The 25,664-nt window shown below is 41.5% G+C and overlaps 1 protein-coding gene across 7 annotated transcripts in view; it reads right to left on the bottom strand.

Annotated features, from left to right (window-relative positions):
• GRIA1 (glutamate ionotropic receptor AMPA type subunit 1) overlaps nt 1–25,664 on the bottom strand; it is a 269,419-nt gene that overhangs the window by 116,035 nt on the left and 127,720 nt on the right. For all 7 annotated transcript variants that reach the window (XR_007243946.1, XM_048489882.1, XM_048489877.1 and 4 more), the window contains 3 exons: nt 17,193–17,432; nt 16,593–16,777; nt 4,296–4,349 (listed from right to left, as the gene is read on the bottom strand). Coding sequence is in view for 6 of the 7 variants with exons in the window: in XM_048489882.1 (XP_048345839.1) it covers nt 4,296–4,349; nt 16,593–16,777; nt 17,193–17,432 (479 nt within the window). In the remaining variant the exon portion in view is untranslated. The remainder of the gene's footprint in view (nt 1–4,295; nt 4,350–16,592; nt 16,778–17,192; nt 17,433–25,664) is intronic.

Genomic DNA, 25,664 nt, shown 5'->3' on the forward strand with positions numbered 1-25,664 from the left:
TTTGTTATTGCTGAAGAGTTCTGTATAGTATTATAGTCTTGTATAGAATAGACTTATGTAACCTTGCAACTTCTAAAGTAAAAGCCTTCCTATGGAAAGAACATCATGTGTGTAGAGTATTCTTTTCCAAGCGTGATAGAAGGTTGAAGTGAGTGCAAGAAGACTTAACATTCTCATCTTACCAGAGTGACTCCGCTTTATACTCTGCTGATACAAGGGACGGGCAATAGTCTGCATTACCCTTTACTTATTCACATTCTTTTGAAGGTGTGAATGTCACACCCATAACATGCATAGAGTGCTCTGTGTGTGTGTGTGTGAGTTTATGAGAGAGAGGCTGTTTCCGCACAGGCAGAAAACAGTGCCCTAGAGACGGTAAAAACACTGTCCTTGGGGTGCTGTTCGCACAGCTGGCGCTGCTGCATTGCTCAATGAGTGAGGTTTTTCAAAAGCAGTGTCTTCCACCCACTGCTGCGCGAACATGCCACCTGGCCTCCATCCCTGCAGCCATCGCTCTGGCCATGGGGGCGTCTCCCTGGCCTCCACAGAATGACAGAAGCCAGGAGAAGTTAAGGAGGCATTTGGAGGGCTGTGTGGCCGTGCGGAGCCTTCTCCGTCAACTGCACAGCCAGAGGGGCCGTTTGTGCGAACAGCCCCGGGGCTTGCATCGGCATGAATCATGCCTATGCAGCTCCACTGCTCTGGCTGTGCAGAAACAGCCAGAGAGAGAGAGAGAGAGAGAGAGAGAGAGAGAGAGAGAGAGAGAGAGAGACCAGGCCACCTGCCTTTTCAAGGTTCCTGATCATGAGGAGATGTACCTATTAATATTACATTTGTACATAGCTTCAAAAGAACATTGAATTTGCCTTCATAATTCAATTTCTTTTTCTTGTACACTGTCTCTATGTAAAGTTGTGTAAAAAGGGTTCATCTCTTTCCTAAACCTCTTATTTCATAAAAGCAGCATACTGTACGGTTCTTAACATATTGCTCATATGCTGCCCTAATTTTCATCTGCCACAAGGGAGAAAAACAAAGTCCCACCTTTCTTTCTTGAGTATTCTAGTACTCCAATAAGATGATGTTTACCACTGAGTCAGATGGTAACTAGAATATTATAGCTGACTGAAGTCCCAATCTGTTCTCCTGGTGAGAGGACTCCTGGGATTGTTAATGGGACATGGAACACTTCACTTTTGGTACACTGACTGAAAAGTAGTGCAATTTAGTAAAGAGGAAAAGTCATTACTGCCACTTTATAGCTGCGTGGTAGCCTAGATTAAATGAGTTTGAAAGTACAGACATATTGAAGCCATGTGGCCATGACATGCACAAAAATAAACCTTTAAATAATCACTGGCAGTCTTACCATGGAACCAAAAGACTGAAAATTTCTGCGGAACAAACAGTTTTTCTGGGACTTGTTAAATGCATTTCATTCAAGTTCATAAACAAATCTGGCATTTGAATTTTCATGTGAATTCCTGTGTCTGAGTATTACCTGTACTGGAATGCTAGGATTGGATTGGAAAAGAAATAAATTCTCACACACATATATTGAATAGTCATTACTGAAATATTTGTGCATTGCTATCTGGCTGTCACCTTTTTGTGTCCTTTTCTGGACTGGAAATGGTCCTCCAGGATTGTCAGAATCTACAGACAGGATCTCAGCAGAGGGTAGCAGTTTCTAGACTCTCTAGAGTATAAGTTCTACCACACCAAAATATAGTCAGGTTTAAGGCTCATTCACATGTTGTAAAGTTCTTGTGGCAGTCACATGGCAGTCATGAAGACTTTAGATCAAGCATTTGTCTGGAGTTCCGTGTGAGGATTTGGACAGGGAAAATGGCACAGAGGGAGAATAGACTTACGTCCCCACACCATTTTCCCTGCCTGAAATGATCCCAGAGAGTTACTGTTTGCCCTGTTGGAGATCCTTACATCTAACTGATAGATAAACATTAGAAACCCCAAAGGGTGAATAGTGGCTTCCTAGAAGCATTTCAGGTTGGGAAGATGGTATAGAGAGGAATGCTTATATCCACTCTCTTCACACATCATGGCTCCAATTTGAATTGGTCTCACACAAGCATGGGAATTGAGCTCCCAGAAAGGAACTCCAAGTGTGCATCTGTTGACAGTGTGTGATCCATTCCACACAGAACAAAAAATATGTTTGTGGGACATCTTAAAAAGAAGCAACTGCCTCTTTTCACTCCACACATCCAAAATAAGATGTCTGGGGGACATCTTAAAAAGAGATGGCTTCTGGGTGCTTTCCAGACAGCAAAGACATCAGAGGGGTAAAAAGGTTGTTTCCTGTCCAACCATTTTGTTCTCTGGTTTCACCCTCAACTAGTACCTGACATTTTGTGTGTAGTTGAAGGAATTCTCCTTGCTGCCATTTGCTGAATGTTGCCCCAGGACATTTGCTCCTAAGCACCTTTTCAGGCCAAAAAGTACATAGTTGTACTTAGCTGGTCCTGACAATTCCAGCAATACATAGGAGCAGCAGTAGCGTAGTGGCTAAGAGCAGTGGCTAAGAGCAGGTGCACTCTGATCTGGAGGAACCAGGTTTGATTCCCAGCTCTGCTGCTTGAGTTGTGGAGGCTTATCTGAGGAATTCAGATTAGCCTGTACACTCCCACACATGCCAGCTGGGTGACCTCACAGGGTGTTTGTTGGGGCGGGGGGGAAGGGGAAGGAGATTGTAAGCCCCTTTGAGTCTCCTACAGGAGAGAAAGGGTGGATATAAATCCAAACTCTTCTTCTTCTTCTTCTTTTCCTATTTTAAAAAAATTAAAGGAACTATCTTTGTAGGTACACAGACAGAAATAAGAGAATCTTAGTTACATGAAAGATCCACTGGAGCTATTTTTGTAGCTACACAGACACACGTAAGAGAATCTTAGCTACATGGAAGACCTACATTCCAGCCACTGAAAAGCACTGAGTTGAACCTGTCCTCCATTGATTGATAGTTTTTCTGTGCAGTAAGAAACAACGAAGTTGGTCCACGGAGGGCAGGTCAACCCAATGCTTTTCGATGGGTGGCAGACCCATCTTCCAAGCGACTAAGATTGTGCAACTGCATAGCTGCAAAGATAGCCACTGAATATTTTTTTAAAGGTAACCTATATATTTTCAGAATCAGCAGGGCCAGCAGAGTACAGCTATGTATTTTGGAACTGAGAAGAAATCCAGGATTGGAGCCTGCATGGCAAACATCCTGGACAACCTTCAGCAAATGGCGGTAGGGAGAATTCCTTGAACTGCACACAAAATGTCAGGCACAAGCTGAGGGTGAAACTGACCAGAGAGCAAAATGATTGGGCAGGAAACATAAGATACATCCTGAGTATTTCATTCCACACAGTCAGGCAGGAGACATCTTGTAGGTGACTTAGGTAGAAAAGGTGCATTTTGAAGCATTGTTGTTTTTTAAAGACATCTTGAGCACAAATAAGGCATGCTAAGGACATCTTGGGAAAAAGGCTGTGCAGACGGGCTGTGCTTCCCAGGACACCTTTTTTTTTGCATCTCAGGATGTCTTATTTCAACTGTGCAGAATGGACCCATATCTCCAAGAACTTTGTAATAGATGAACTGTCCCATTGGTTACATTATTTCGGTAATGAATACAAATTAATCACTGCCAATTATTCCATTCATTCCCTATGTTCAGGTTAAATTCCTTATAAAACTGGAACCCTTCCTCTAATTTGTTGGGTAATGAACACAAATTAATAACTGCCAATAATTTTGTTCATTCCCTATGATCAAGGTCAATTCCTTATGAATCTAGAACCCTTTCTCCAATCTGTTGAACTTTGGTTGGGAGGAACTTTTAGGTGTAATGACTGTATTCTCTGATAATGTTATTACCACTGAATGGAAAACAAAAATACAACAGAAAATGTTTCCCACTGAAACACACTGAAATTAAGTCAAATATAATAATTAATGCAACCATATATAACAACATATGACTAAAACACTTTTGGAATGAAAAGAAATCTTACAATTAAAATAAAAAATTTGCATATCTCTAGTAATGGCTTTACGCTGAACTAAAACGTAAATTGTTTTGAAGTCACACAGCAATATGTGCATCTTTATCAGCCATTATGTACAACTGCCCCATCAAAAGTTATTATGAATACAGATACCCTGTGAATACAACCACCCTGACAATTTTACAGTTTCTTACACAGATAGTAAATGTTCAACAAATGAAAAAGGCACTTATTAAAAATCTATATTAAAGGAGAAACCAATGAGTTTTGACTTACCATTGTTGCTAGAATATAGTGATATCCTATCCCATTTTTTCCAAGTTTCGTGACCTGCAATGGTGAAACACAAAACACTCTTTTCAACACCATTTATAGATAAATGAAGAGAAGCTTGCAATGTAATTATTTTAACCTAGCTGTTTTATTTTAACCTAGCTGTATTATTTTAACCTAGATGTAATTATTTTAACCTAGCTGTGCTTAAGAAAGAAGCTATTTGCATAAAGAGCTACTTAAAAAATTCCCAGATTAAAGCTACAATAAGACCTTTGCGGCATGGAGTTACAGTTGCTGTGCCATAAGAATGAGAAAGGAAGAAGTTGCAAAATGAGTTCACTAAGCAGATCTCAAAAGTAAGCTGAAAACCCATACTATCTAAGACTCGTCAGCCACCTATCATAAATGTTTAGGTATTTATTTGTTCCCACTCTCATGAGCAAAGGAAATAACGCTCATTACCATCAACTGGAAGATGCTGACACATCTCCCAGGTTGCACATTATACAAATGGAGAGGGCCAAGTGACTTGCCCTTTTGTTATCCAAATTTTTCTGTAGTACCCAAGAAGAGATTTACAAATCTCACCTGAAAGGACCTCTGAGCATCTGGAATTATTTAGAAATTAAAGAACTCACAGAGGGAAAGAGGTATGGGCAGAAAAGCAGAAGTGAAAAACAGCATGAACAATTTGTACTTGGAATAAAGCACAACAATCCAAGAGCAGAACATCAAGGTGCATTTGGTCCAGCATTCTGAGAAGCTTCTGAGAACTCACAGGCATCTCCTGTTGTTTATCTTGGTATTTAGAGGAATAGGGCTTTTCATTACTCCAGAAGCATATCTAGGCAAAATCTGAGTTTTGTGGTTCCTCCACTCCCGTATGGGCGGCCACACTCCCCCACCACAACCAAACAACTATTTTTTTGCACCAGATCATCTCAAGGTCACCATCACATTATAGAACATGCCCCAACTCACAAATCTGAACACAGCAATGGTCCATGCCACACAGCAGAAATAAATTTTTTGACATTTTCAAAATGCTTTCAAAATATTTCTTCAGATGTCATGGAGAATGAAGGCCTTGGGGATGGAGGGTGCCAGTCTGAGGTGGGGGAAGATGCTCCCTTAGATGGGATCCCTTCCTTAACTGGTGATCAGCTATCCTCTCGCACTGAGGATACCCCTCAGGGAGGTGGGGGGCTCCTTGTAGTGGGTGATTCGATCATTAGAAATGTAGAGAGTTGGGTTTGTGAGAGGCGTGATGACCGCATGGTGACTTGCCTGCCTGGTGCAAAGGTTGCGGATGTCACGCTTCGTCTAGATAGGCTTTTAGACAGTGCTGGGGTGGAGTCAGCAGTTGTGGTCCACATTGGCACCAACGACATTGGGAAATGTAGCCGGGAGGTTCTGGAAGCTAAATTTAGGCTGCTAGGAAACAGGTTGAAGTCCAGGACCTCCAAGGTGGCATTCTCAGAAATGCTACCCGTTCCACGCAAGCAGGGCGAGAGCTAGGCAAGCGGAGATACAGGGTCTCAATGCGTGGATGAGAAGGTGGTGTAAAGCAGAGGGTTTCAGATTTGTCAGGAACTGGGGAACCTTTTGGGACAAGGTAGGCCTGTACAAGCAGGGGCCAGACTTCATCTTTAACCAAAGAGGAACCAGGCTGCTGGCGCTCAACGATTAAAAAAGGTGGCAGAACAGCTTTTAAACTGATCACTGGGGAAAGCCGACAGGAGCTGAGGTGACTTCGGTTCGAATACAGTATCTATGGGGATGCAGACAGAGAGGGAGGTTTTTCTAAATCAACCACATACAAGCTGTAGGAACATAGCAATGTGCATGTGACAAGGGATAGTGTCTACAAAAAGACTTGAGGGTAAAGCACATAAATCCCAGGTTAAGGACAGAGACAGGGTATACAGGTGTCTCTCTGCTAATAGTAGAAGTATTCGACCTAAAATGGGGGAGCTAAAATACAGAGTTTTAAAGGAGGACTTTGATATAGTGGGCATTACAGAGACATGGTGGAATGAGGAGAACCAGTGGGATGCTGTTATACCAGGCTACAGGCTCTATAGGGAAGGATAGGTCAGGGCGCATTGGGGGTGGAGTTGCCCCTTTACATCAAAAGAGCGCATGTTATCACATAAAATCGACATTGCAACGGGCGCTGGTTCCCCTACAGAATCACTGTGGATATCAATACCAGGTGTGAAGGACAGTTTAATATTAGGAATATATTATCGCCCCTGACCAAAGTGCACAAGAGGATTCTGGAGATGGAAAAAAAAGAAATTAAAGAGGCCAACAAAAACAAAATGTAGTGGTAATGGGTGATTTTAACTATCCCCATATAAACTGGAAAAAAATGCATGTTCAGGTCATAGTAAGGAGAGAGCATTCCTGGATATGCTAAATGACTGTGGCTTAGAGCAGATGGTTGTGGAACCAACCAGGGGAGAGGTGATCCTAGATCTAATTCTATGTGGGACCCAGGACCTGGTGCAGGAAGTCAGTGTTGTTGAGCCGATAGGGAACAGCGACCACAATGCTGTCAGATTCAGTTATCTCAGCATGCTTGAACAAGTGGCAACTACTAATGTAGTTACATTTGCCTTCAGAAAGGGAAATTTCTCAAAGATGAGGGGGATAGTGCGCAGGAAGCTGAAAAGGAAAATCAAGAGAGTCAAAACTATCCAGGATGCTTGGAGGTTATTTAAAAACACAGTAATAAAAGCTCAGCTGGAATGTGTTCCACAGGTTAGAAAAGGCAGCACCCAGTCCAAAAGAAAGCCACCCTGGTTAACAAGAGAGGTTGAGGAAATTATCAGAAAAAAGAAAATGTCTTTTAGAAAATGGAAGTCCAGTTTGGCTGATGAAGAATATGAGAGGGAACACAAATGGTGGCAAAAGAGAAGCAAGTTAGCTGTAAGGGAGGCAAAAAAGGATTATGAGGAACGCATGGCTATGAACATCAAGACCAGCAACAAACAGTTCTTCAAATTACACATCAAAAGCAGGAAGCCAGCAAGGAAGCGGTAGGCCCGTTAGATGACAAAGGAACAAAGGGTGTGCTAAAGATGGCAGGAGATTGCAGAGAAGCTGAATGAATTCGTTGCATTTGTCTTCACCCAAGAGGAGGTGAGGAACATTCCTGCACCTGAACCAAGCTTCTTAGGAGGCGAATCCGAGGAACTAGCGAAGATAGTGGTAGACAAGGAAGAAGTTCTGGCAGCCATTGATAAACTAAATGTTACCAAATCCCCTGGCCCAGATTGCATTCACCCAAGAGTTCTTAAAGAGCTCAAGCATGAAATTGCTGATCTTCTCACTTTAATATGCAACTTATCCCTGAAATCAGGCTCCATCCCTGAAGACTGGAAGATGGCCAATGTCACACCAATCTTTAAGAAAGGATCTAGGGGGGACCAGGGAAATTACAGGCCAGTCAGTTTGACATCTGTTCCTGGTAAATTAGTAGAATCTATCATTAAAGATAAAATTATAAAACATGTAGAAAAGATTGCGAAGAGCTCCAAGCGGACCTTGATAAATTAGGTGAGTGGGCTCAGAAATGGCAAATGCAGTTCAATGTAGCAAAATGTAAAGTGATGCACATAGGGGCAAAAAATCCAAACTTCACATACACGCTACAGGGGTCAGTGCTATCAGTCACAGACCAGGAAAGGGATTTAGGCGTCTTAGTTGATAGTTCCATGGGAATGTCAACTCAATGCATGGCAGCTGTGAAAAAGGCAAACTCTATGCTGGGGATCATTAGAAAAGGAATTGATAATAAAACTGCAAAGATTGTCATGCCCTTATATAAAGCAGTGGTGCGACCGCACTTGGAATACTGTGTCCAGTTCTGGTCGCCGCATCTCAAAAAGGATATTGAGGAGATAGAAAAAGTGCAGAGAAGGGCAACAAGGATGATTGAGGGACTGGAGCACCTTCCCTATGAGGAGAGGCTGCAGCGTTTGGGACTCTTTAGTTTGGAGAGGAGGCGGCTGAGGGGGGATATGATTGAAGTCTACAAAATTATGCATGGGGTAGAAAATGTTGACAGAGAGAATTTTTTCTTTCTTTCTCACAATACTAGAACCAGGGGGCATTCATTGAAAATGCTGGGGGGAAGAATTAGGACTAATAAAAGGAAACACTTCTTCACGCAACGTGTGATTGGTGTTTGGAATATGCTGCCACAGGAGGTGGTGATGGCCACTAACCTGGATAGCTTTAAAAGGGGCTTGGACAGATTTATGGAGGAGAAGTCGATTTATGGCTACCAATCTTGATCCTCTTTGATCTGAGATTGCAAATGCCTTAACAGACCAGGTGATCGGGAGCAACAGCCGCAGAAGGCCATTGCTTTCACATCCTACATGTGAGCTCCCAAAGGCACCTGGTGGGCCACTGCGAGTAGCAGAGAGCTGGACTAGATGGACTTTGGTCTGATCCAGCTGGCTTGTTCTTATGTTCTTATGTTCTTATTTAACAACTGTTATAGCACTGTAAAGTGTTTTAAGTGTCATATGACTTAAAATGCTTTCAAAATGTTTTATTACTGCTATGAAAACATTTTATGGAGTTATATCCAGCACCCCCAATTTTCCCCCAGCATTGGAAACACAGCACAGAGTCAGGAAGGAAAGGAGGGAGGGTGGAAAAGACAGGGACAAATTTCAAGTCATGTTTTACACAGTAGTTGCATATGTTGAATTTTAGTACTGAAAATATAAGGCATTCACAAACATGAACTCACAGGCTCAAAAAGGTTGGGGACCTTTGCTTTGAATGCCAATGCCAATACTGAGTGCTACGGTAGATGCACAGATTTGCTACAACTCGATTCACTGGGGAAAAGGGCAGGGTCACTAAGCAGAGAATGCTTGGGAGTACTGCCAGGGTTCTCTGGGGCCAGAGGGATCAGGACTTGCAAGGCTCCCCTTCACATCCACATCTCTAAGGATGGGCTGAAAGAGCAGAAAGGGTCAAGTCACTTCTGAATCATGGTGACCCTATGGATCAACGCCCTCCAAAAACATCCTATTGTTAACAGTCTTACTCTTGCAAACAAAGGGCCACAGTTTTCTTTATAGTCAATCCATCTCATGTTTGGTCATCCTCTTTTCTTGCTGCTTTTGACTTTTCCTGGCATTATTGTTTTTTCCAGTGACCCATGTCTTCTCACAATGTGGCCAAACTAGAATAGCCTCAGTTTAGTCATTTTAGCTTCTAGAGACAGTTTAGGATTGATTTGATCTAGAACCCACTTATTTATCTTTTGAGCTATCTGTCAGGTGCTGACAAAGTGTCAAAATAGATGAGCAAAATCTACACGACAGTTATGTCCAACCTTGAACATGTGCCGTGTGCAACATTAGTGCCGTGTGCAGCTATTTGTGCCGTGGGCAAATTAAGATAAGACACCTGCACCTGATAGGTAACTGTTTTGTATATATGTAGCAAAGAAAAAGAAAAGGAGTGTGCCTTGAAACATCTGTTGCCTGGCTTTGTTAATCAGTATTGCAACAATAAAGGAACTTCTGAGCAGTTGACTGTGTGTCTGAATGCTGTTCCTGCTTTGCATACACCTGGCTGATCTACTCATGTGTAACGCAACCGCTGGAAAAATTGTCCACATTCCCTGCGGTCTTAACACTATCCATGGTATCTGTAAAACTCTCTTGCAAAACCACATTTTAAAGGAAACTACTTGTCAGTTTTCTTCCTTGTCCAACTTCCACATCCATACACAGTAATAGGGAATACTAGTAAAGTCAAACACATATTCAGTGATGGACATGGATACATTTAACTCGGCACAATGTCTTGAGCAAGTGTTGCCCTAGAGTTATATATAACTAGTGATAGGAGTTTGTTTATATACAGTACTCCTATATAAAGTATATTTAAAGTTGTCTGAGCATTCTTTGCTTGTCACCACCACAACCTTTGGAGAACAGTTTTACTGCTTCATCAATATAAATGGTGAATGGACTATAATGCTGTCATCCCTCTTTCTCAATAGTCTGTACCCATTGATGTTGTGGAATTGAAAAGACCTTGCCTAAAGGGCAAATTTAGTTGTATTTTTTACTGGCATTGTGTTTCCATCCATTTGTTTTGGACAGAACATATAAAGCTGTGTCATGGTCATACCAAACCTCTCTGAACCACGAGCCCCTATGTTAATACCTATTTTGATATGAAGGGTTATTAATCAAGGGTAGATGCCACAATCTATTTCAGGTTCTTTTGTTCCCCATTCTATTTTTATTTGGTTTCCACATATAAACAAGAAGTGACACAACATATGACCAGAGATATGTGGACAAGTTTTCCACTTCACACCTATACCCAGGTGAGATTAGCCAGAATGCTAAACGATGTCACAAAGATCCTTGGTCTTATCGTTATAGCTGAATGGACTCGCAGTTATTGGATACCTGTTCATATGTTGGCTGGCTCACCTGCCTTCACCTCTTGCAGGTGAAATATTCTTGAGGATACGTTAAAAAACTGTTTGACTCCTATGCTAATATCTCAGCACTTCAAGAATAGACCTTTGTTAGCACTTCTGGATACAAATAAGCAAGGCACCACCACCTTTCACACCGTTCAGATCTCCTGGGTGAGATAATTAAATAATGACTGGAGCAAATGAATCTGGAACGGCTGCAGATCAGCATGATCTCTCAAGGAAGGCTCATTTCTGCTTAACAGATTTCTCTCAGACCTAGAAAATGCCATGAGCTTCATACCAGGGAAGGAAAACACAAAATTAGTTTATGAGCCATCAATATGGACTTCAAATGCCTACAGTTAAAAAGGTGCCATGAAAATAGTATATGTAGATGAGAGGTAAAATGAAAATAGCTCAAAAGCTGTTCTTTTATTTCAGTACTTGCATTCTGAGAAGTTCTTTTTCCCATCACTGCACAATACCTATAAAACCAGTCCTTATCATACAGATAGAAGGTAGAAACCTGTATGTTTGGGCAGACATCATATTGATCAATTGGGTAAATGTCTAATGAAACTTTCAGGTCTAACAGGAATCAGTCCATATGCATGTGAATTATGTGTGTTGCTTTTATATGTCTATTCTATTTCTAATTTGTAAAAAACATATTTTTAAAGACTTCTAATTTCTAATACTTCTGGTCCAACCTAGTCTGCTGAGAAAGATCATTTGCCTTTTAATGGTAAAAGAACGAATGATAGATTACCTCTCTGAGAGTATACTGATGCTACAAAGTTTTATTGCCCGCTTGATCATGGGAAGAAGTTCCATTAAGATGAGAGAAATCCTGGAAATGTATGGCAGGCGAGGTAGAAACAATGTGCTTTTGGTTTTTAAATAAAAATTTAAAAGATCCAATCCAAATGGTTATTTATATAACTAAAACATGTGATTGCAGGCCCACGAAAAAAATATTTTAATAACACAAAACAATAATATTTTAAGGGCATGAAACAATGATTTGTATTTATTAAATGTCAAAAACAAGATGTCTCCATCCCTCCCAATTAATGCAATTGCTGCTGGTTGTTGGTTGCCTATCGCTATTCTTTGGTTCACTACCACCTTTATTGGAATGTTTTCACTTTAAAGAATAATAACACAGTCAAGGTGCTGTGTGTATATAGTGTGAGAGTTTAGGTTCTATAGTTTTAATTATGTCTTTAAAATTGTATTTATCTAATTCCTGTACGTGCTCCTTGCTTGTGGATACTTACAACTGCAGATAGGGGCACACTTCCCAACAGGTTTTTCTGCAGACTCAGAGTATGCCCTGGGTCTACAGAGAAATCCAAAAAAACTTTAAAAATATAAATAGGGGTTACATTCCCCCCCACCCCAACTAAATAAAGCTTCACATGCCTGGTGGTACTTGTAGTAATGACAGAGCCTGGGAGCACAATGGCAGCAGAGCACTGAGGGTGGGAGGGAGGGAGGACATGAACTGCTGCTCCCCTGTGCTGTGCTGCCAAAGCAGGAACAGCAGAAGCCAGCAAGTGGGTGACTGGGTGGGAGAAGAGAAAAAAGAAAAGGTAAGGAGTGAATTTGTGAGAGACTGGAAGAGAGAAAAAATTAACAAATGTACGGGAGAGGCAGGTTGGAGGGACTAAGAAAGAAAGACAAATTGAAGACAATATATGTCTGCGTATGTGCCAGTGGAGGAGGGTTAGGAATGAAGAAGAGAGAGAAATTAAGGATGGTGTGTGAGTATGTACGTGTGTGTGTGTGTGTGTGTGTGTGTGAAACAGAGGGTCATAGAAATAGAAATTAACAATACAGTTTGTGTATGTGTGTTTCCACACGGCAGAAAATAGCGGTCTAGGGACAGTCAAAACACAGTCCCTGGGGTGCTGTTCGCTGTTCTTGCCCCACTCAAGGGGCGCAAAAATGCCACTTTTGAACCTCGCTCAGGGAGCGAGGTTTTTCAAAAGCAGTGTCTTCCACCCACTGCCATGTGAATGGCAGAAGGTGGAAGGCAGCGTTTTCCCCACAGCACCTCCAAATGTTTCCTTACCTCCTCCTGGCTTCCATCGCTCTGTGGAGGCCAGGGGACATGCCTCCTGGCCTCTGTTCCTGCGGTCATCACTTTGGCCATGGGCAAAGAGCAATGGAAGCCAGGAGAGCAATGGAAGCCAGGAGGAGGTAAGGAGACATTTGGGGGGCTGTGTGGAGCCTGCTCTGCCAGCTGCGCAGCCAGCGGGGCCGTTCATGCCGTTCATGGTTGAACCATGCTGATGCAGCCCCGCTGCTCTGGCCGTGCAGAAACAGCCAAAGAGACAAAAAATAACAGGGGGGGGGGGGATGGGAAGGAAATAAAAGTAGGTGACCACTCTCACAATTTCCTTGCAGGTTCCAACTTGTCTGTCTGTCTCTCTCTGTTTTTAGACTCTGAGTGTGTGCACGCCCTCTAGCCTGAAACTGGGCTTGGGAAGGGATTGTGCCTTGGCGGTGGAGGCTCTGCTATGCATTCAGAAGGCCCTGTGTTCAATTCTCCACAACTTTAGTTAAAGAATCAGATAGTGGGTGATCTGAATGACCTCTACCTGTGACTTGACCAGAGAATTCAGTTCTGATCTTGGTAGATGAATGGTCACAAGTAGAGGTGCACAGTAGAGGAGCTCAAGTTGTAAATGCCTTCAAAAATAATGATATGGATTCTAGATTAGACCCCTCCCCCCCAATATAGGAGAAAGCAGGATAGCATGGTAGAAGTAGATCAAGGGTGGAACTGAACTCCCTTAGGAGAGTTTTAAAATCAGAACTCTTCAGTTGTGCCAACTATTAATTCTGTTTTAGCCTACTGCATAAAGAATTCACACTTGGAAAGATTTTTGGCAGGATTCACACCTTTTCCCCTCAACTCTTTCATTTTCCCCTTTACATAGGCCTGAATTAGAATTCACACCAACCCCTAGCTCTGATTGGCGGGATATGACAAATGATTGATAGGGCATTACCCCCTTTTGCCCCACCATGGCTAAGGACCTGTCCTGCTCCCATCTACAGAACTCCTCCATTGACTCCAACCTGCAGGTTTAGAAGGAAGCTGAAAATATATCTGCCACTATATATAAAATGAAAGGCACAAAACAGATATTTGGATTAAACTGAAGCAACATTTGTTGCTGAGATGGCATGCATGTTCTCATAGAGATCTTCGTGAAGAGTTCAATCAACGTTTGCTGAGGCTCATTCCGCACACGCAAAATAATGCACTTTCAAGCTGCTTTCACAACTGTTTTTGCCATTCCGCACAGCTTCAAAGAGCCCTGAAAGCAGCTTGAAAGTGCATTATTCTGCGTGTGCGGAATGAGCCTGAGATAACAAAGGAGTTTCAGCCACATGTGCTGCCAGTTGATACCCAGGCAAGTCATAGTTATGCAGGGGTTGGAGATTTTTGCTGGGATCAGGTAAATGCTCTACCAGTCATAATCTTGATATCATGTATAGCTCAGTCTTCTGGAGCAGTGCAAGGGTAAGATGGAAGTCAAACAATTCAAGGGTCTGATATCAAAAAGGACTGCCTGATACATTACATCATTCTTTCCCCTCCTGAATTAAGAATGCATAGCTTAAACCTGGTTAACAACAGCCCACCCTTGAGACCATACACCTGGCTTCAGCTTCACAAAGAATTTGCAAATGTTCACACAGTGATTTCATCAGAGAACCTGCACCTCCCTCCCCTCCCCCCGCATCATTAACTTAATCTCATAACTCTTATGCAACCATTAAGCATCATCAAACCTCCATAGTTTCTTTGTTTTAACAGTCCAAGCTCATCAAGACTTGGAATGCTCCTCTTTTGATTTCATCAGTACTGCCCAAAACTGATTAAATATTGGGCTCTTCAAGGTTTTAATCCCACCAAATAATTTTTCATAGCATTGTATGTGTCTGGGAATGGAACTTAGCTTTCTCTCAGGAAACTGCTCCCTTATCATTCCTACATTATTCATATATCTAGACCCCCCAAATCCATGGCAAATTGCATTTGGATTCCCTCCTTGTGCCATGAGAAGTGTTGGTCATTTCTCCCACTCTCCTTGGACTTCTTCACTTCTGGAATGGCAAATGTTGCCCTTCCCAACACCCTTTTCTATTCCAGCTATCACTCGTCTCGTCACTTACTAGGCTTTTTATTCTGAGTGTGTGTTTGCCAGCTTGCAAGTGTATTTTGTATTATTTTTAAATCCCTTAATAAATGATAACCTTTTCCTTTCAATTCTGATTCTGAGTGGATTTCTTAAGGAACAGACCTCGGTGCAAAAAAGTGGAGATCACCTACCCGTCTCTCACGTTGCCAGTTTGTTTCCAGCTAATTCCCCCAACTAACTGAACGAACAAACCAGACAAATTTGGGTAACACAGTGGTCTATAGACAATATATCCTTCTTTAAAATCTAATGAAATATTGTGAAAATTAAATTCCAAAATGACATAAATATACCATAGTGTTTTGTAATGTAAGAACCTGGAGTTACAAATTGTACCAGTAGAAGGTCAAACCTTAAGATGAGTATGCATTAGGATGCTTCCATTCTATGCCTACTTCGTAGTTAAAGATAAATGACTGTTTTCAGAGAAGGAAGCTTGACACCTTAATTAGAACACTGGAGGTAAAATCCTGGAGCCCACCTTTCTATCATTATATTTCAGTTGTGCACTCTGTTTTAAAGAATGGGAAAATTTTGTGACAATAGAATTGAAAGCCTCTAGAATGCAAGGATGGTTTCTGAAAAGCATAAGGCTTTGCTCAGGCTTGAAACACTGGGCAACAGGTGAATACAAATAAACAGATGGGAGGAGCCCAAGAGAACAGTGAAATTAATTTGATAAACACTGTAGTCCCAGAGTTCCAGCACAGCAGCTGTTTTGCAGCAGACAATTTTTATGCATCAGAGCAGACATACAATCTGTACAGGGATTTCCACAATGTGTCCTGTTATTTCCACAGATCTTTCTACCTTTCTGCATGCCATCTTGGGCATGATTGGGGCACTTTTCTGGAAATGTATTTAAAATGTTTTGAGCACGTTTATCAGTCATTGAGCTGTGTCACATTCCAAACTGACTTAATTGCACGTTGTTTTATCAATTTCATTATCTTTTTTTCTGTCAGACTTCCCTTTGTGATACACGTCTGAAGATGCCAGCCACAGATGCAGGCAAAACGTTAGGAACAAGATCCACCAGACCATGGCCACACAGCCCAGAAAACCCACCACAACCAATCTGATGTATTGATTGCAAAGGACTTTTCAATTGAGATAGCATGTTAATAACTTCTAGATGCAGGCTGGATGAACTAAGATGAAAAGGAAGTGGCAAAATTTTTCAGAGCTGCACACAGAAAAGCAGCAGTGTTACACACAACCAGAAATTCTGGTAATGAATTGAAGGCCAACATTGGTGATTGTAGCGAATGGAAGAAGCGTGTTTCTATGGTGAAATCCTTTGAGTTGGAAAACAAAGTGAAAAACCATTCAGTTTTATATTTGGAGTAATTATGATGACTTCATTAGGAATATAGTTAATTAGTGTAACTCAGCCAGTTAGCATTCCTAAAGGTGAGTTATTGGATCACAGCAACTATCAGTGTTTTTTTGGCTAGTACTATGAGGTAATATAGAAACTAGTTGACTATAGATATTTTTGAGGTTTCACAGGGGCACCTAAACCCTAGTTTGAAAAACACTATCTCATATTACTCCCATTTTCTTTATCCCACCATTCATCATTTACCCTGTCTCAATACCCACCTTGCTCAAGATAGCATTCAGTCTGTCTGCTTCACAGTCTACCACCACTACTCTCTCCTTCTTCTTCTCCAAGTTCTGGAAGAGTGACTTGTAATCTTCTTCTGTTGTTGTCATTACATTGACAGCTGTCACCTGCCAGTTTTTCTCTGCAGCTGTATCCAACACTTTTTGAAGGACTGACAAACCTGAGAAAGAAACGGAATGGGTGAGGTTAGAAAAAGAAACAAAAGTGAATCCCAGGTTGAATTCTTATGTACATCTTTCCTTACATCTTCTCATTGCTGGCAATAGTCACTCATATCAAGGCCATTTTTCATCAGGTGCTTAGATGTATCATTTCATTCATTTTAAAATATCTGTATAGTTATATCTATATAGAACTTTAGAATATGCAAGCATTTTGCATCCATTACAACAGTCCTGTAAGGTACAGATGCTGGAAACTGAAAAACAGTGACTGCCTAAGGCTACCTACTAACAACTTGTTGAGGCAAGACTTTAACTAGGTCCTCAGAACTTCCTGTGACTAAAAATGTTTCCTCTCCCCCCCCGCCCCGCCCAACATGTTCTGATTGGTTTAATTGTTTACTTATAACTTACCCCGGTCAGCATCATAAATGTACATAAATTTCTGGCACTTGTGATACTCTATAACACTGATGAGGGCATCCTGCAGTTCTGGGCGCAGCTGAAGAACAAATTGGTTGGATGTGTCAACAGGGAAGCTTGGTGTTACAAAACAGAGGTGGAGAGCCCCGCAAAAGGATGTGAGCATGTTGACAGTCCTTCTCTCATAAAAGCCAAAAATAGCATAGACACCCTTGGAGAACTGTGAACAGACTGTGGGAGAGAGGGAATAAAAAAGAAAGTCAGAGAAGCTGTAAAGTAAATTAAGACAAGCTTCCAATGAACTTGGTTAATAATTCCTTTGAAGGTATATTCAAATCCACCTCACATCTCACTGAACTTGGAAAATGAGCAATGAAGAAAGTTTTGCTCCTCTATCACCAGTTGCTTGATCTGGACATCAGACACGTGAGACCCAAACTAGATACAAGTTCCTTTACCCAACTTTCAGGTAATTGTGACATTGGGGGAAGTTACATTGCCAACCACTCCAGGGTCCAGTTCATCTCAGGAACATGGAACAGGGAGAGAAGCAAGTTCAGACTTCATGCTTGTGCCATTTTACCAATTGACAAATGATGGTGCGATGCTGTACAATTAGCATAGAGGGTCTATCTGTCCATCACATTTGTATCCTACCAAGAAGTTTCAGGTTGCATATGTGGTTTTCCCATTTTCCCTTTTCTTCTCACAACAATCCTGTGAAGTAGCTCAGGCTGAGAGAAAGTGACTAATCCAAGGTCACACAGAAATGTTCACAGCAGAATGGAGATTTGAACCTGGGTCTCCTAGTTCCACATACTAATTTCCTACTTATTGCTGGTCCACTGATTTCCTAAACATCATCCTGAAGAATCAAGATTTTAAAAGTTTTAGGGTTAAATGACACCCAAAAGAAAAGCTCCCAGAATCTGCCATCATGTTATTTATGCCACTAGAGCACTGGGAAAAATAGTTTTTGACATTCATCCAACACAATATGTACTATTCATGAAAGCAACATGCTTTTTGCAAACAGATACAAAATTACGAGTTTACACAAAATGGTCATGCTAATTATGTGAGCAATAAATTGTACAAAATGTATGGAAACATCCTTTTCTTTCATGAGGGATTAAATAGGGATATACAAATAAGTGCTGAAAAGAAAGACTATTCAAATTAAATTTTAATATTGGTTCAAAATCTAAAATTTGCTTTCAGAACATCAAAACTCAGTTCAAAACTCAGATATAAGTCTAACATTTCAGTGCAACATATATTATATTCCCTTCTTGAAAAATCTGGAATAACCTATGTCAGGCTTATTTGCCTTTAGGGGTATGTCAATAAGTGCGACAAACTCTAAAAGTCTTATGAAGTCTCTAGGTAAAATAACACAGAATTATTAAAAGATGGAACTAGAAAATATTGGTCTAAGTGGGTATACATCTTATTCAGCAATGTAGTTTTCTTTCTTTATGGAAGAAACATGAAAGGAGGTTAGGGAAAAATTAATGGAAAGGAGGAAAAATTGTCTGGAGGAGAAGCAAATGAACTGTAACTATAGCTTATCTTAAAAGGAAAATTTTATACTGGTGACTGATTTTTTGGAAGGAGCGGAGGAGATGGGAGGAGTTTGCTCAGAGACTGGACTGATGAAAATTGAGCAACTCAAGAAGGACATTTAATGAGTGGAAAAAGTGAAGATGGCAGAGAAGGAAATAACAAGCGCTGCATCTGACTTTAGTGCACAAAATCCAATGCAAAAAAATTGAGCTGTTGATAACTTCTATGTGAAATGAAATGTTGGGTATGAAAGACAAGATAACGGGATGTGTGTGAAGAGAATAACCGTTTGCTTGTATATAGCTGTCCAAAGAGACTCCATTTTGTTTTTTGCAAGATCTTGTTTTCTGTCTCTCATGTTTTTCACATAGCCTAATTGCAGGTGTTTGTACATGGAGACAGAGTGTACCATCATGAAGGTCAGATGTCTCATTACGGGCATGGAGTTATCTACAGTTATTTTCAGATGGATTCAGTCAGTCAGTAAGAGTTCTAATTGAAAGTTTCAAAGGGGCAGGGTGACTTGCTTCTAGAGAGGTCTCTCCAACACAATATTTGATTGGTTAATTGGTAATTCTTTGGTGTGGCCAGTTTAGGCAATAAATTAATCTCTGTGTTAGCAGACATCTTTTCTTTGTCTTCAGTCTTTTTTTACCTCTAGATTGTTTGAAGAACTCTGTCTATGTCCTGAGGATTTTTGTTATATTCTCTAACATTATTTCTCTTAGTAAGCAAGCGTACTTCATTTAATCAATCAATCAATCAATCAATCAATCAATCAATCAATCAATCAATCAATCAATCAATCAATCAATCAATCAATCAATACTTTAGGCTTATAGGCCACCCTCCCCTGAAGGGCTCAGGGTAGCGAACAACAGAAAACAGAATAACGTAATATAATATTTAAAACAGTATTAAAACCTGTAATCAGCAACCCATTAAACTATGATCAGGAACCATGTAAAATATAAGACAGATGGCAATAACCCACCCCCTCCCCAACTGCACCCACTGGAGGCTTGATGAAATGGGATCACATTGAATCCGGCTGGCCAAATGCCTGGCGGAATAGGTTTATTTTACAGGACCTAGAAAGGCAATATGGGGAGATGCGGTCCCTCAAGTATGCAGGCCCAAGGCCACTTATGCCCTTAAAGGTTAAAACTAACACCTTAAACATGACCCAGAGCTCGATGGGCAGCCAATGAAGATCTGGTTCCAAGTGTGATCTGGTTCCAAGTGGACGTCCTCGTAAGGAGTCTGCCTGCTGCATGTTGGACAAGTTTAAGCTTCCAGATCACAGTCAAAGGTAGGCCAGCATATGGATATTAAAAAGCATCAGGGAGATGATCACCCCCTGCAGCACCCCACATACTATGGGATGATGCCTGGAGTTCTCTTTCCCCAATGTCATCTGCTGTCCCCCTGTCTTGGATAAATGAGCCCAGCCAACACAGGGCTGACCCCCAGACTTTGATATCAGTGAGGGGTTGGACCAAAAGGTTGTGATCTACTACATTGAACTCTGTGGTGAGACCTAACAACACCAGCAGGGCCGGACTGTCTCTATCAAAGTGGAGCCGGAGTTTGTCCACAACAACCAGAACTGTCTCCATGGCCAGCACGGAAACCAGACTGGAAGGGATCCAATATGTTTGCATCAGCCAGGAATCATTGGAGCTGATCCGTCACCGCTCTTTCAATTACCTTACCCAGAAAGGACAAATTTGTTGTTTTATTGAGTGTCTATGCATCTTGTGGTTTTATATTTACTGCGTATTTCTTAAAGCTATTGTTTTACAACCTTTCTTTTAAATTAAAAAAATGCTTTGTGTTTTTGAGTACTGGTTCAGAACCCAGGCTTGGCACTGCTACCACTCCAAAGACATGGATGTGTCTTTGATAGGCAGACAGCAGACATAAGGAAGGGCGTTAAAGGACTAGCTACTAATCTTAAAAGGATCTCATAGGAATTTAAATCAATGGAGACAAGGGGATAAGTAAATCAGAAAGAGATCAATCATCAAGCTGAGAAGTTACTTTGGCTGGATTTACAGCAAAAAAAAAGTGAGCAGTGAGAATTTGCAGAATGCCAGAAAAAAGGGAGAAAAACTTAGGAAAGACTTTGGCCAAAAAGTGAGCAGTGAGAATTTGCAGAATGCCAGAAAAAAGGGAGAAAAACTTAGGAAAGACTTTGGCCACTTAGGAAAGACTTAGGAAAGACACGGGCCATTTAGACTGGTATGGGGGCGATAAAAGTGCCATTGTAGGGGGGAAGATAGCACAGCTGCGGCAGTGTTACCCCCCACAACAGTGTTTTTTGGACTTGCTCAATGAGCAGGATTTTTGGAAAACGCTGGCTTCCATTCGGTGCCGTTTTCCTTGCGCCGGCGCAGATTCCTCTTACTTTGACCCCTAGCCGCTGTTGCTCTGGAGAGGCCAGGGAACATGCCTCCTTGCCTCTGGAGGCGTTGCCATGGCCACAGGGGTGTGTCTCCTGGCCTCTCCAGTGCAACAACAGCCGGGAGACAAGGTAAGAGAACTGTGCTGACATGCCCATGCGAATGCGGCCCTGTGGCTGGGGCATTGGGGCTGTTCGCAGGGCACCGTGTGAATGGCCCTGGGGGTGCACCGGCATCAACCATGCTGGTGCACCTCCACTCATGAGGCCATGCAGAAACAGCATTTATTCCAGACCTAGCAGAGTTCAAGTCTCTTCCTGTTGCAGAAATAGTCTATGGTGGATAAATTTATTGTGTAAGATGCTAAGCAGTCAAGAATAAGAATCTCCCTCAAGAATGCATCATGTACATGACAAAAAGGTCATTGAAAGAAGAGATCCTTTGTTTGCATTATCAGAAAAGGATGAAGTTTCACGGTTGTGATCTAATTCCTATGAAAGAATTGCTACGTGAGATTTTGCTGAAGTGCAAAAAGTATAAATTTCTTACAGATGTTCTGAAAAAGAAGAAAATTCCTTTTGGATGGATGCTGATAGAGAGGTTGGGATTCACCTTCAAAGGATCCTATCACAAGATCACAGATATTCTGGATGCAAAGAAATTTGTCAACGAGAATAAAAAAAAATGCTCCAGACAACCTGAAAGTGCTTGGTGTTGCCTTTCCTTTCTAACTTTTTTTAAAAAGGGAAGGTAATATAGCACCTAGGAATTAAACTGAGAATTGGGAGGGGTGGGAAGGATAGAAAGGAAGACAGATATTATAGATTCAAGATGTATTTAAAACAAGGGGATAGAGTAATTATAAATCTTTAAATAGTCTGAAAATTGTTGTATATAATTTAGGGCGTGTGACAGGTAGAATGAGGAATGAAGAAGACAAAGTTAGTAAAAGTAAGTGAACGATTATATATATTATTTTTGGTTGGTTGTTATACATTGCTTGTGTATAAAAAGATGGTACTAGTGGAACTAACCTTATAAAAATATGGTAACAATAATAATATAAGCTGGTTTAGAAGTGAAGGGGGTTAGTTAGATATATTATACATAGGGTGAAGGAAGAATGGGAATCAGAATTTGTTTCCTTTACTTTTTTATTCTGATATCTTTTTTACTAAATGTCACTGTATGGGTTTTAGGGGGTTTTTTGGGGGGGGAGGTTGATGTTTTGTATTTCATATTTTTTTCTTGTCAAGTAGCGTGGTGGATCCACCATCTTATAGGTGATGTAGTTTAAAAATTAAACATTCAAAAAAGTTAGGAAAAACTAAACAAAGAATGATTTTGTTTATTTGGATCATATTTTATGCAACCACTTTTGTTTTCCCAATATATTTCCAGCAAATTATATGCATGTGTTTATGATTGTGAGAATTAATGAGTACATGAGAGAGTAATAGAAAGAGAGATGGTTCTGATACAGTAACAGTACCACAATCAGATTTCTCATTGATGTATGTTTGTAAATATACATTCAATCCACATATGGTAATCTTCAACTTAAAGTCCACAACTTAGTGCTTCAATACCACCATTGGCCACAGTAGAAAGATAAAATCAATAAGTGTGAAATGACAGTAGGCAAAATTACATTTTAAATCTTCAGAAGCACAATCTCAGACACTTGCTGGATTATTAAAAATCAGTCTTTCTTCAATTATAACAATTCTTAACTGTGGAACTGAACAATAGAGAGATACCCATCATTTCTAGAAAAGAACTTCCTCATACAAAAAGACGTCAAAAACTGGGATTTAAAAAAACTGATTATCGGCATTAACTATATGACACCTGGGAGTCCCCCACACATACTAACTAGCTTATCATAGCTAGTGAATAGTCTCTGTATTTTTATTGATTACATTGGGATTTTACATAACTACATTTAATCCTGTACATCCTGCATAGTCCTTGATCCTGTTGACTTTATCATACCCTCACATAAAATTATGACTCTCACTTACTGCATCTGAAGAAATGGGCTCTATTCCAGTGAAAGCTTATGTTTGAATAAAACTGTGGCCTTTTTTGCAGAATTTAAATGTCTCTAGCACATTTTAATTTTAATCGGCCTTCGATCCCTTCCAGTCCGGCTTCCGTGCTGGGCATGGGACGGAGACTGTTCTCGTCGCCGTCACAGATACGCTCCGTATGCAGCTTGACCGAGGCGGATCGGCGCTGCTGTTGTTGTTGGATCTCACTGCAGCGTTTGATGTGGTCGATCACGATCTTTTGACCCACCGCCTGGCCGTTTCCGGGGTGCTGGGTAATGTCCTTCAATGGATTGCCTCGTTTCTCCGGGACTGGAGTCAGCAAGTGTGGTGCGGGGACCAAGCTTCCCGGAGGTGCCCGCTTCATTGTGGTGTGCCTCAGGGAGCGCTGTTGTCCCCGCTGTTATTTAACATCTATATGCGACCCCTTGCTCAGCTGAGTGCAGAGCTTTGGGCTGGAGTGCCATCAGTATGCTGATGATACCCAGCTCATTCTGTCGATGGAGGGGGGAGCAGACACACTTCTGCAGCTCTACAGCATTGTTTGGAGGCGGTTGCTGGTTGAGGATGACGCATGAGCAGGTTAAAACTGAATCCGGCGAGGCCGGAAATCGCTTTGGCTTGGTGGCCGGGGGAGTGAGGAGGGCTTTCAGCCGCCCGGTGTGGGAGGGGGCCTCATTGGCACCGGCCCCCTCGGTCTGCAACCTGGGGGTCCACCTGGATTCGTCTCTTTCTATGGAGACCAATTTATTATGTAACCAGGGTTCGCGTTTTTCCATCTTCGCCGAGCCCGGTGACAGGCCCTCTTCCTCTCCTCTGGTAGGATCTGGCCACAGTGAGGATTCATGCTTGGTCACCTCCAGATTAGACTATTGCAACTCGCTCTACGCGGGCCTACCCTTGAGGCTGATCCGGAAATTGAAACTGGTCCAGCATGCGGCGGCTCACTTGCTCACGGGCGGTGCCTCTAGAGATCATATCACGCCCATGTTGCACTGCTTGCACTGGCTCCCAGTTGAATTCCAAATCGTCTTCAAGGTATTGGTATTAACCTTTAAGGCCTTACGTGATTCAGGACCCTCATTGCCTTAGGGACCCGTCTGGCCCCATATGTCCCACGTGGGTCTGCTCACCAAAACGGCAGAGACCAAGTGCCTAAGAGATCCCGCCCCCCCTCTATGATGCGGCTGGCCTCCCACGAGGGCCAGAGCTTTTACGGCCCTGGCCCCTGCCTGAATGGAATGCTCTTCCTCCCAGCTGTCGAACCCCTCGCGGGACCTGCACGAGTTCCGCAGGGCCTGTAAGACTGAGTTATTCCGCCGGGCTTTTGGGGAGGCCGGTTGCTGATAGGTGCCCATTAACAACTGAGATCCGCTGTTCCCCTCTTAGAGAAACTAGAGGAGTTATGGGTGAACGCCATCTGTTTTAAATGATTATGGTCGGTAGCGCTGCATTTTAGCTGATATTAACTTTTAGTATTTTTATCTTATCTATCCACTTGTTTGTATTTATGTTGTAAACCGCCCTGAGCCTTCCGGGGGAGGGCGGTATAAAAGTGGAACAAATAAATATAAATAAATAAATAAATTTAGAATGTCTCCAGAGTGTTTTCGACCTCATCCTTTACCATGATGTTTTACCATAGTTTGTCCACACTCTCCTTTTTGAAACATTTCAATTTTTTGCTGATCCATTGAATTAATGCCTTCTCAACCTGTTTAATCATTGTGTTATGTAATCATAGATTTACCTATCAGTAAATTTACCCATGTGTAACAGAAAATGCAAGGGGGAGAGGAGTGAAAAAAACAATCAAAAATTATAAAATGCACAAAATGATGAAAACCAAGAGGCGAGGAGTAAGGCGAGGGACACAGAAAAAAATGGTGGGTCAGGTTCTGAGGGGAAAATTGAGCAAAGGCACAGAGGTTTGAGAAACAGGCTGGCTTTTCAGAGGAAAAGTTTTAAAAAATCGAGAATACCACACTGCAAAGGAAGCTGGCTGGGAAACCAAAAGAATTGCAAGAAAAGGATTTTCAAATTTGATGGATTAAAAGGAAAATGAAACATTTCTGGGATGAATGAGGGGAAATGAAGTGCAGAATGCCATGGAGGAAATGATTTATTAGAGTCCTAGAAACATTTTAAATGACTTTTGCAGAAAAGGCCAAATTTTTAAGGCACCACAAGCCACTTTTCTATTTTTGCTGCAACACACATACCCTATATTTATATACACTTGAGTATTTTACAATATGTTTTACCATAGTTTTTTAACCTAAAGTTTGGTAAAATGCTCCATACCAATAAGAAATATGAATCATATGACTGATTATACTGAGGAAGCAGTGGCATTCTTAGAGTAGTTTGTCCATATAATCTGTGTCAGGAAAGGCCAGACTTACCAGTACTGCAAACGTTATGTCATTTGACCTCTTTTA

Source organism: Sphaerodactylus townsendi, linkage group LG03 (assembly GCF_021028975.2).
Source record: "Sphaerodactylus townsendi isolate TG3544 linkage group LG03, MPM_Stown_v2.3, whole genome shotgun sequence".
In the NCBI taxonomy this organism is placed as follows: Eukaryota; Metazoa; Chordata; class Lepidosauria; order Squamata; family Sphaerodactylidae; genus Sphaerodactylus; species Sphaerodactylus townsendi.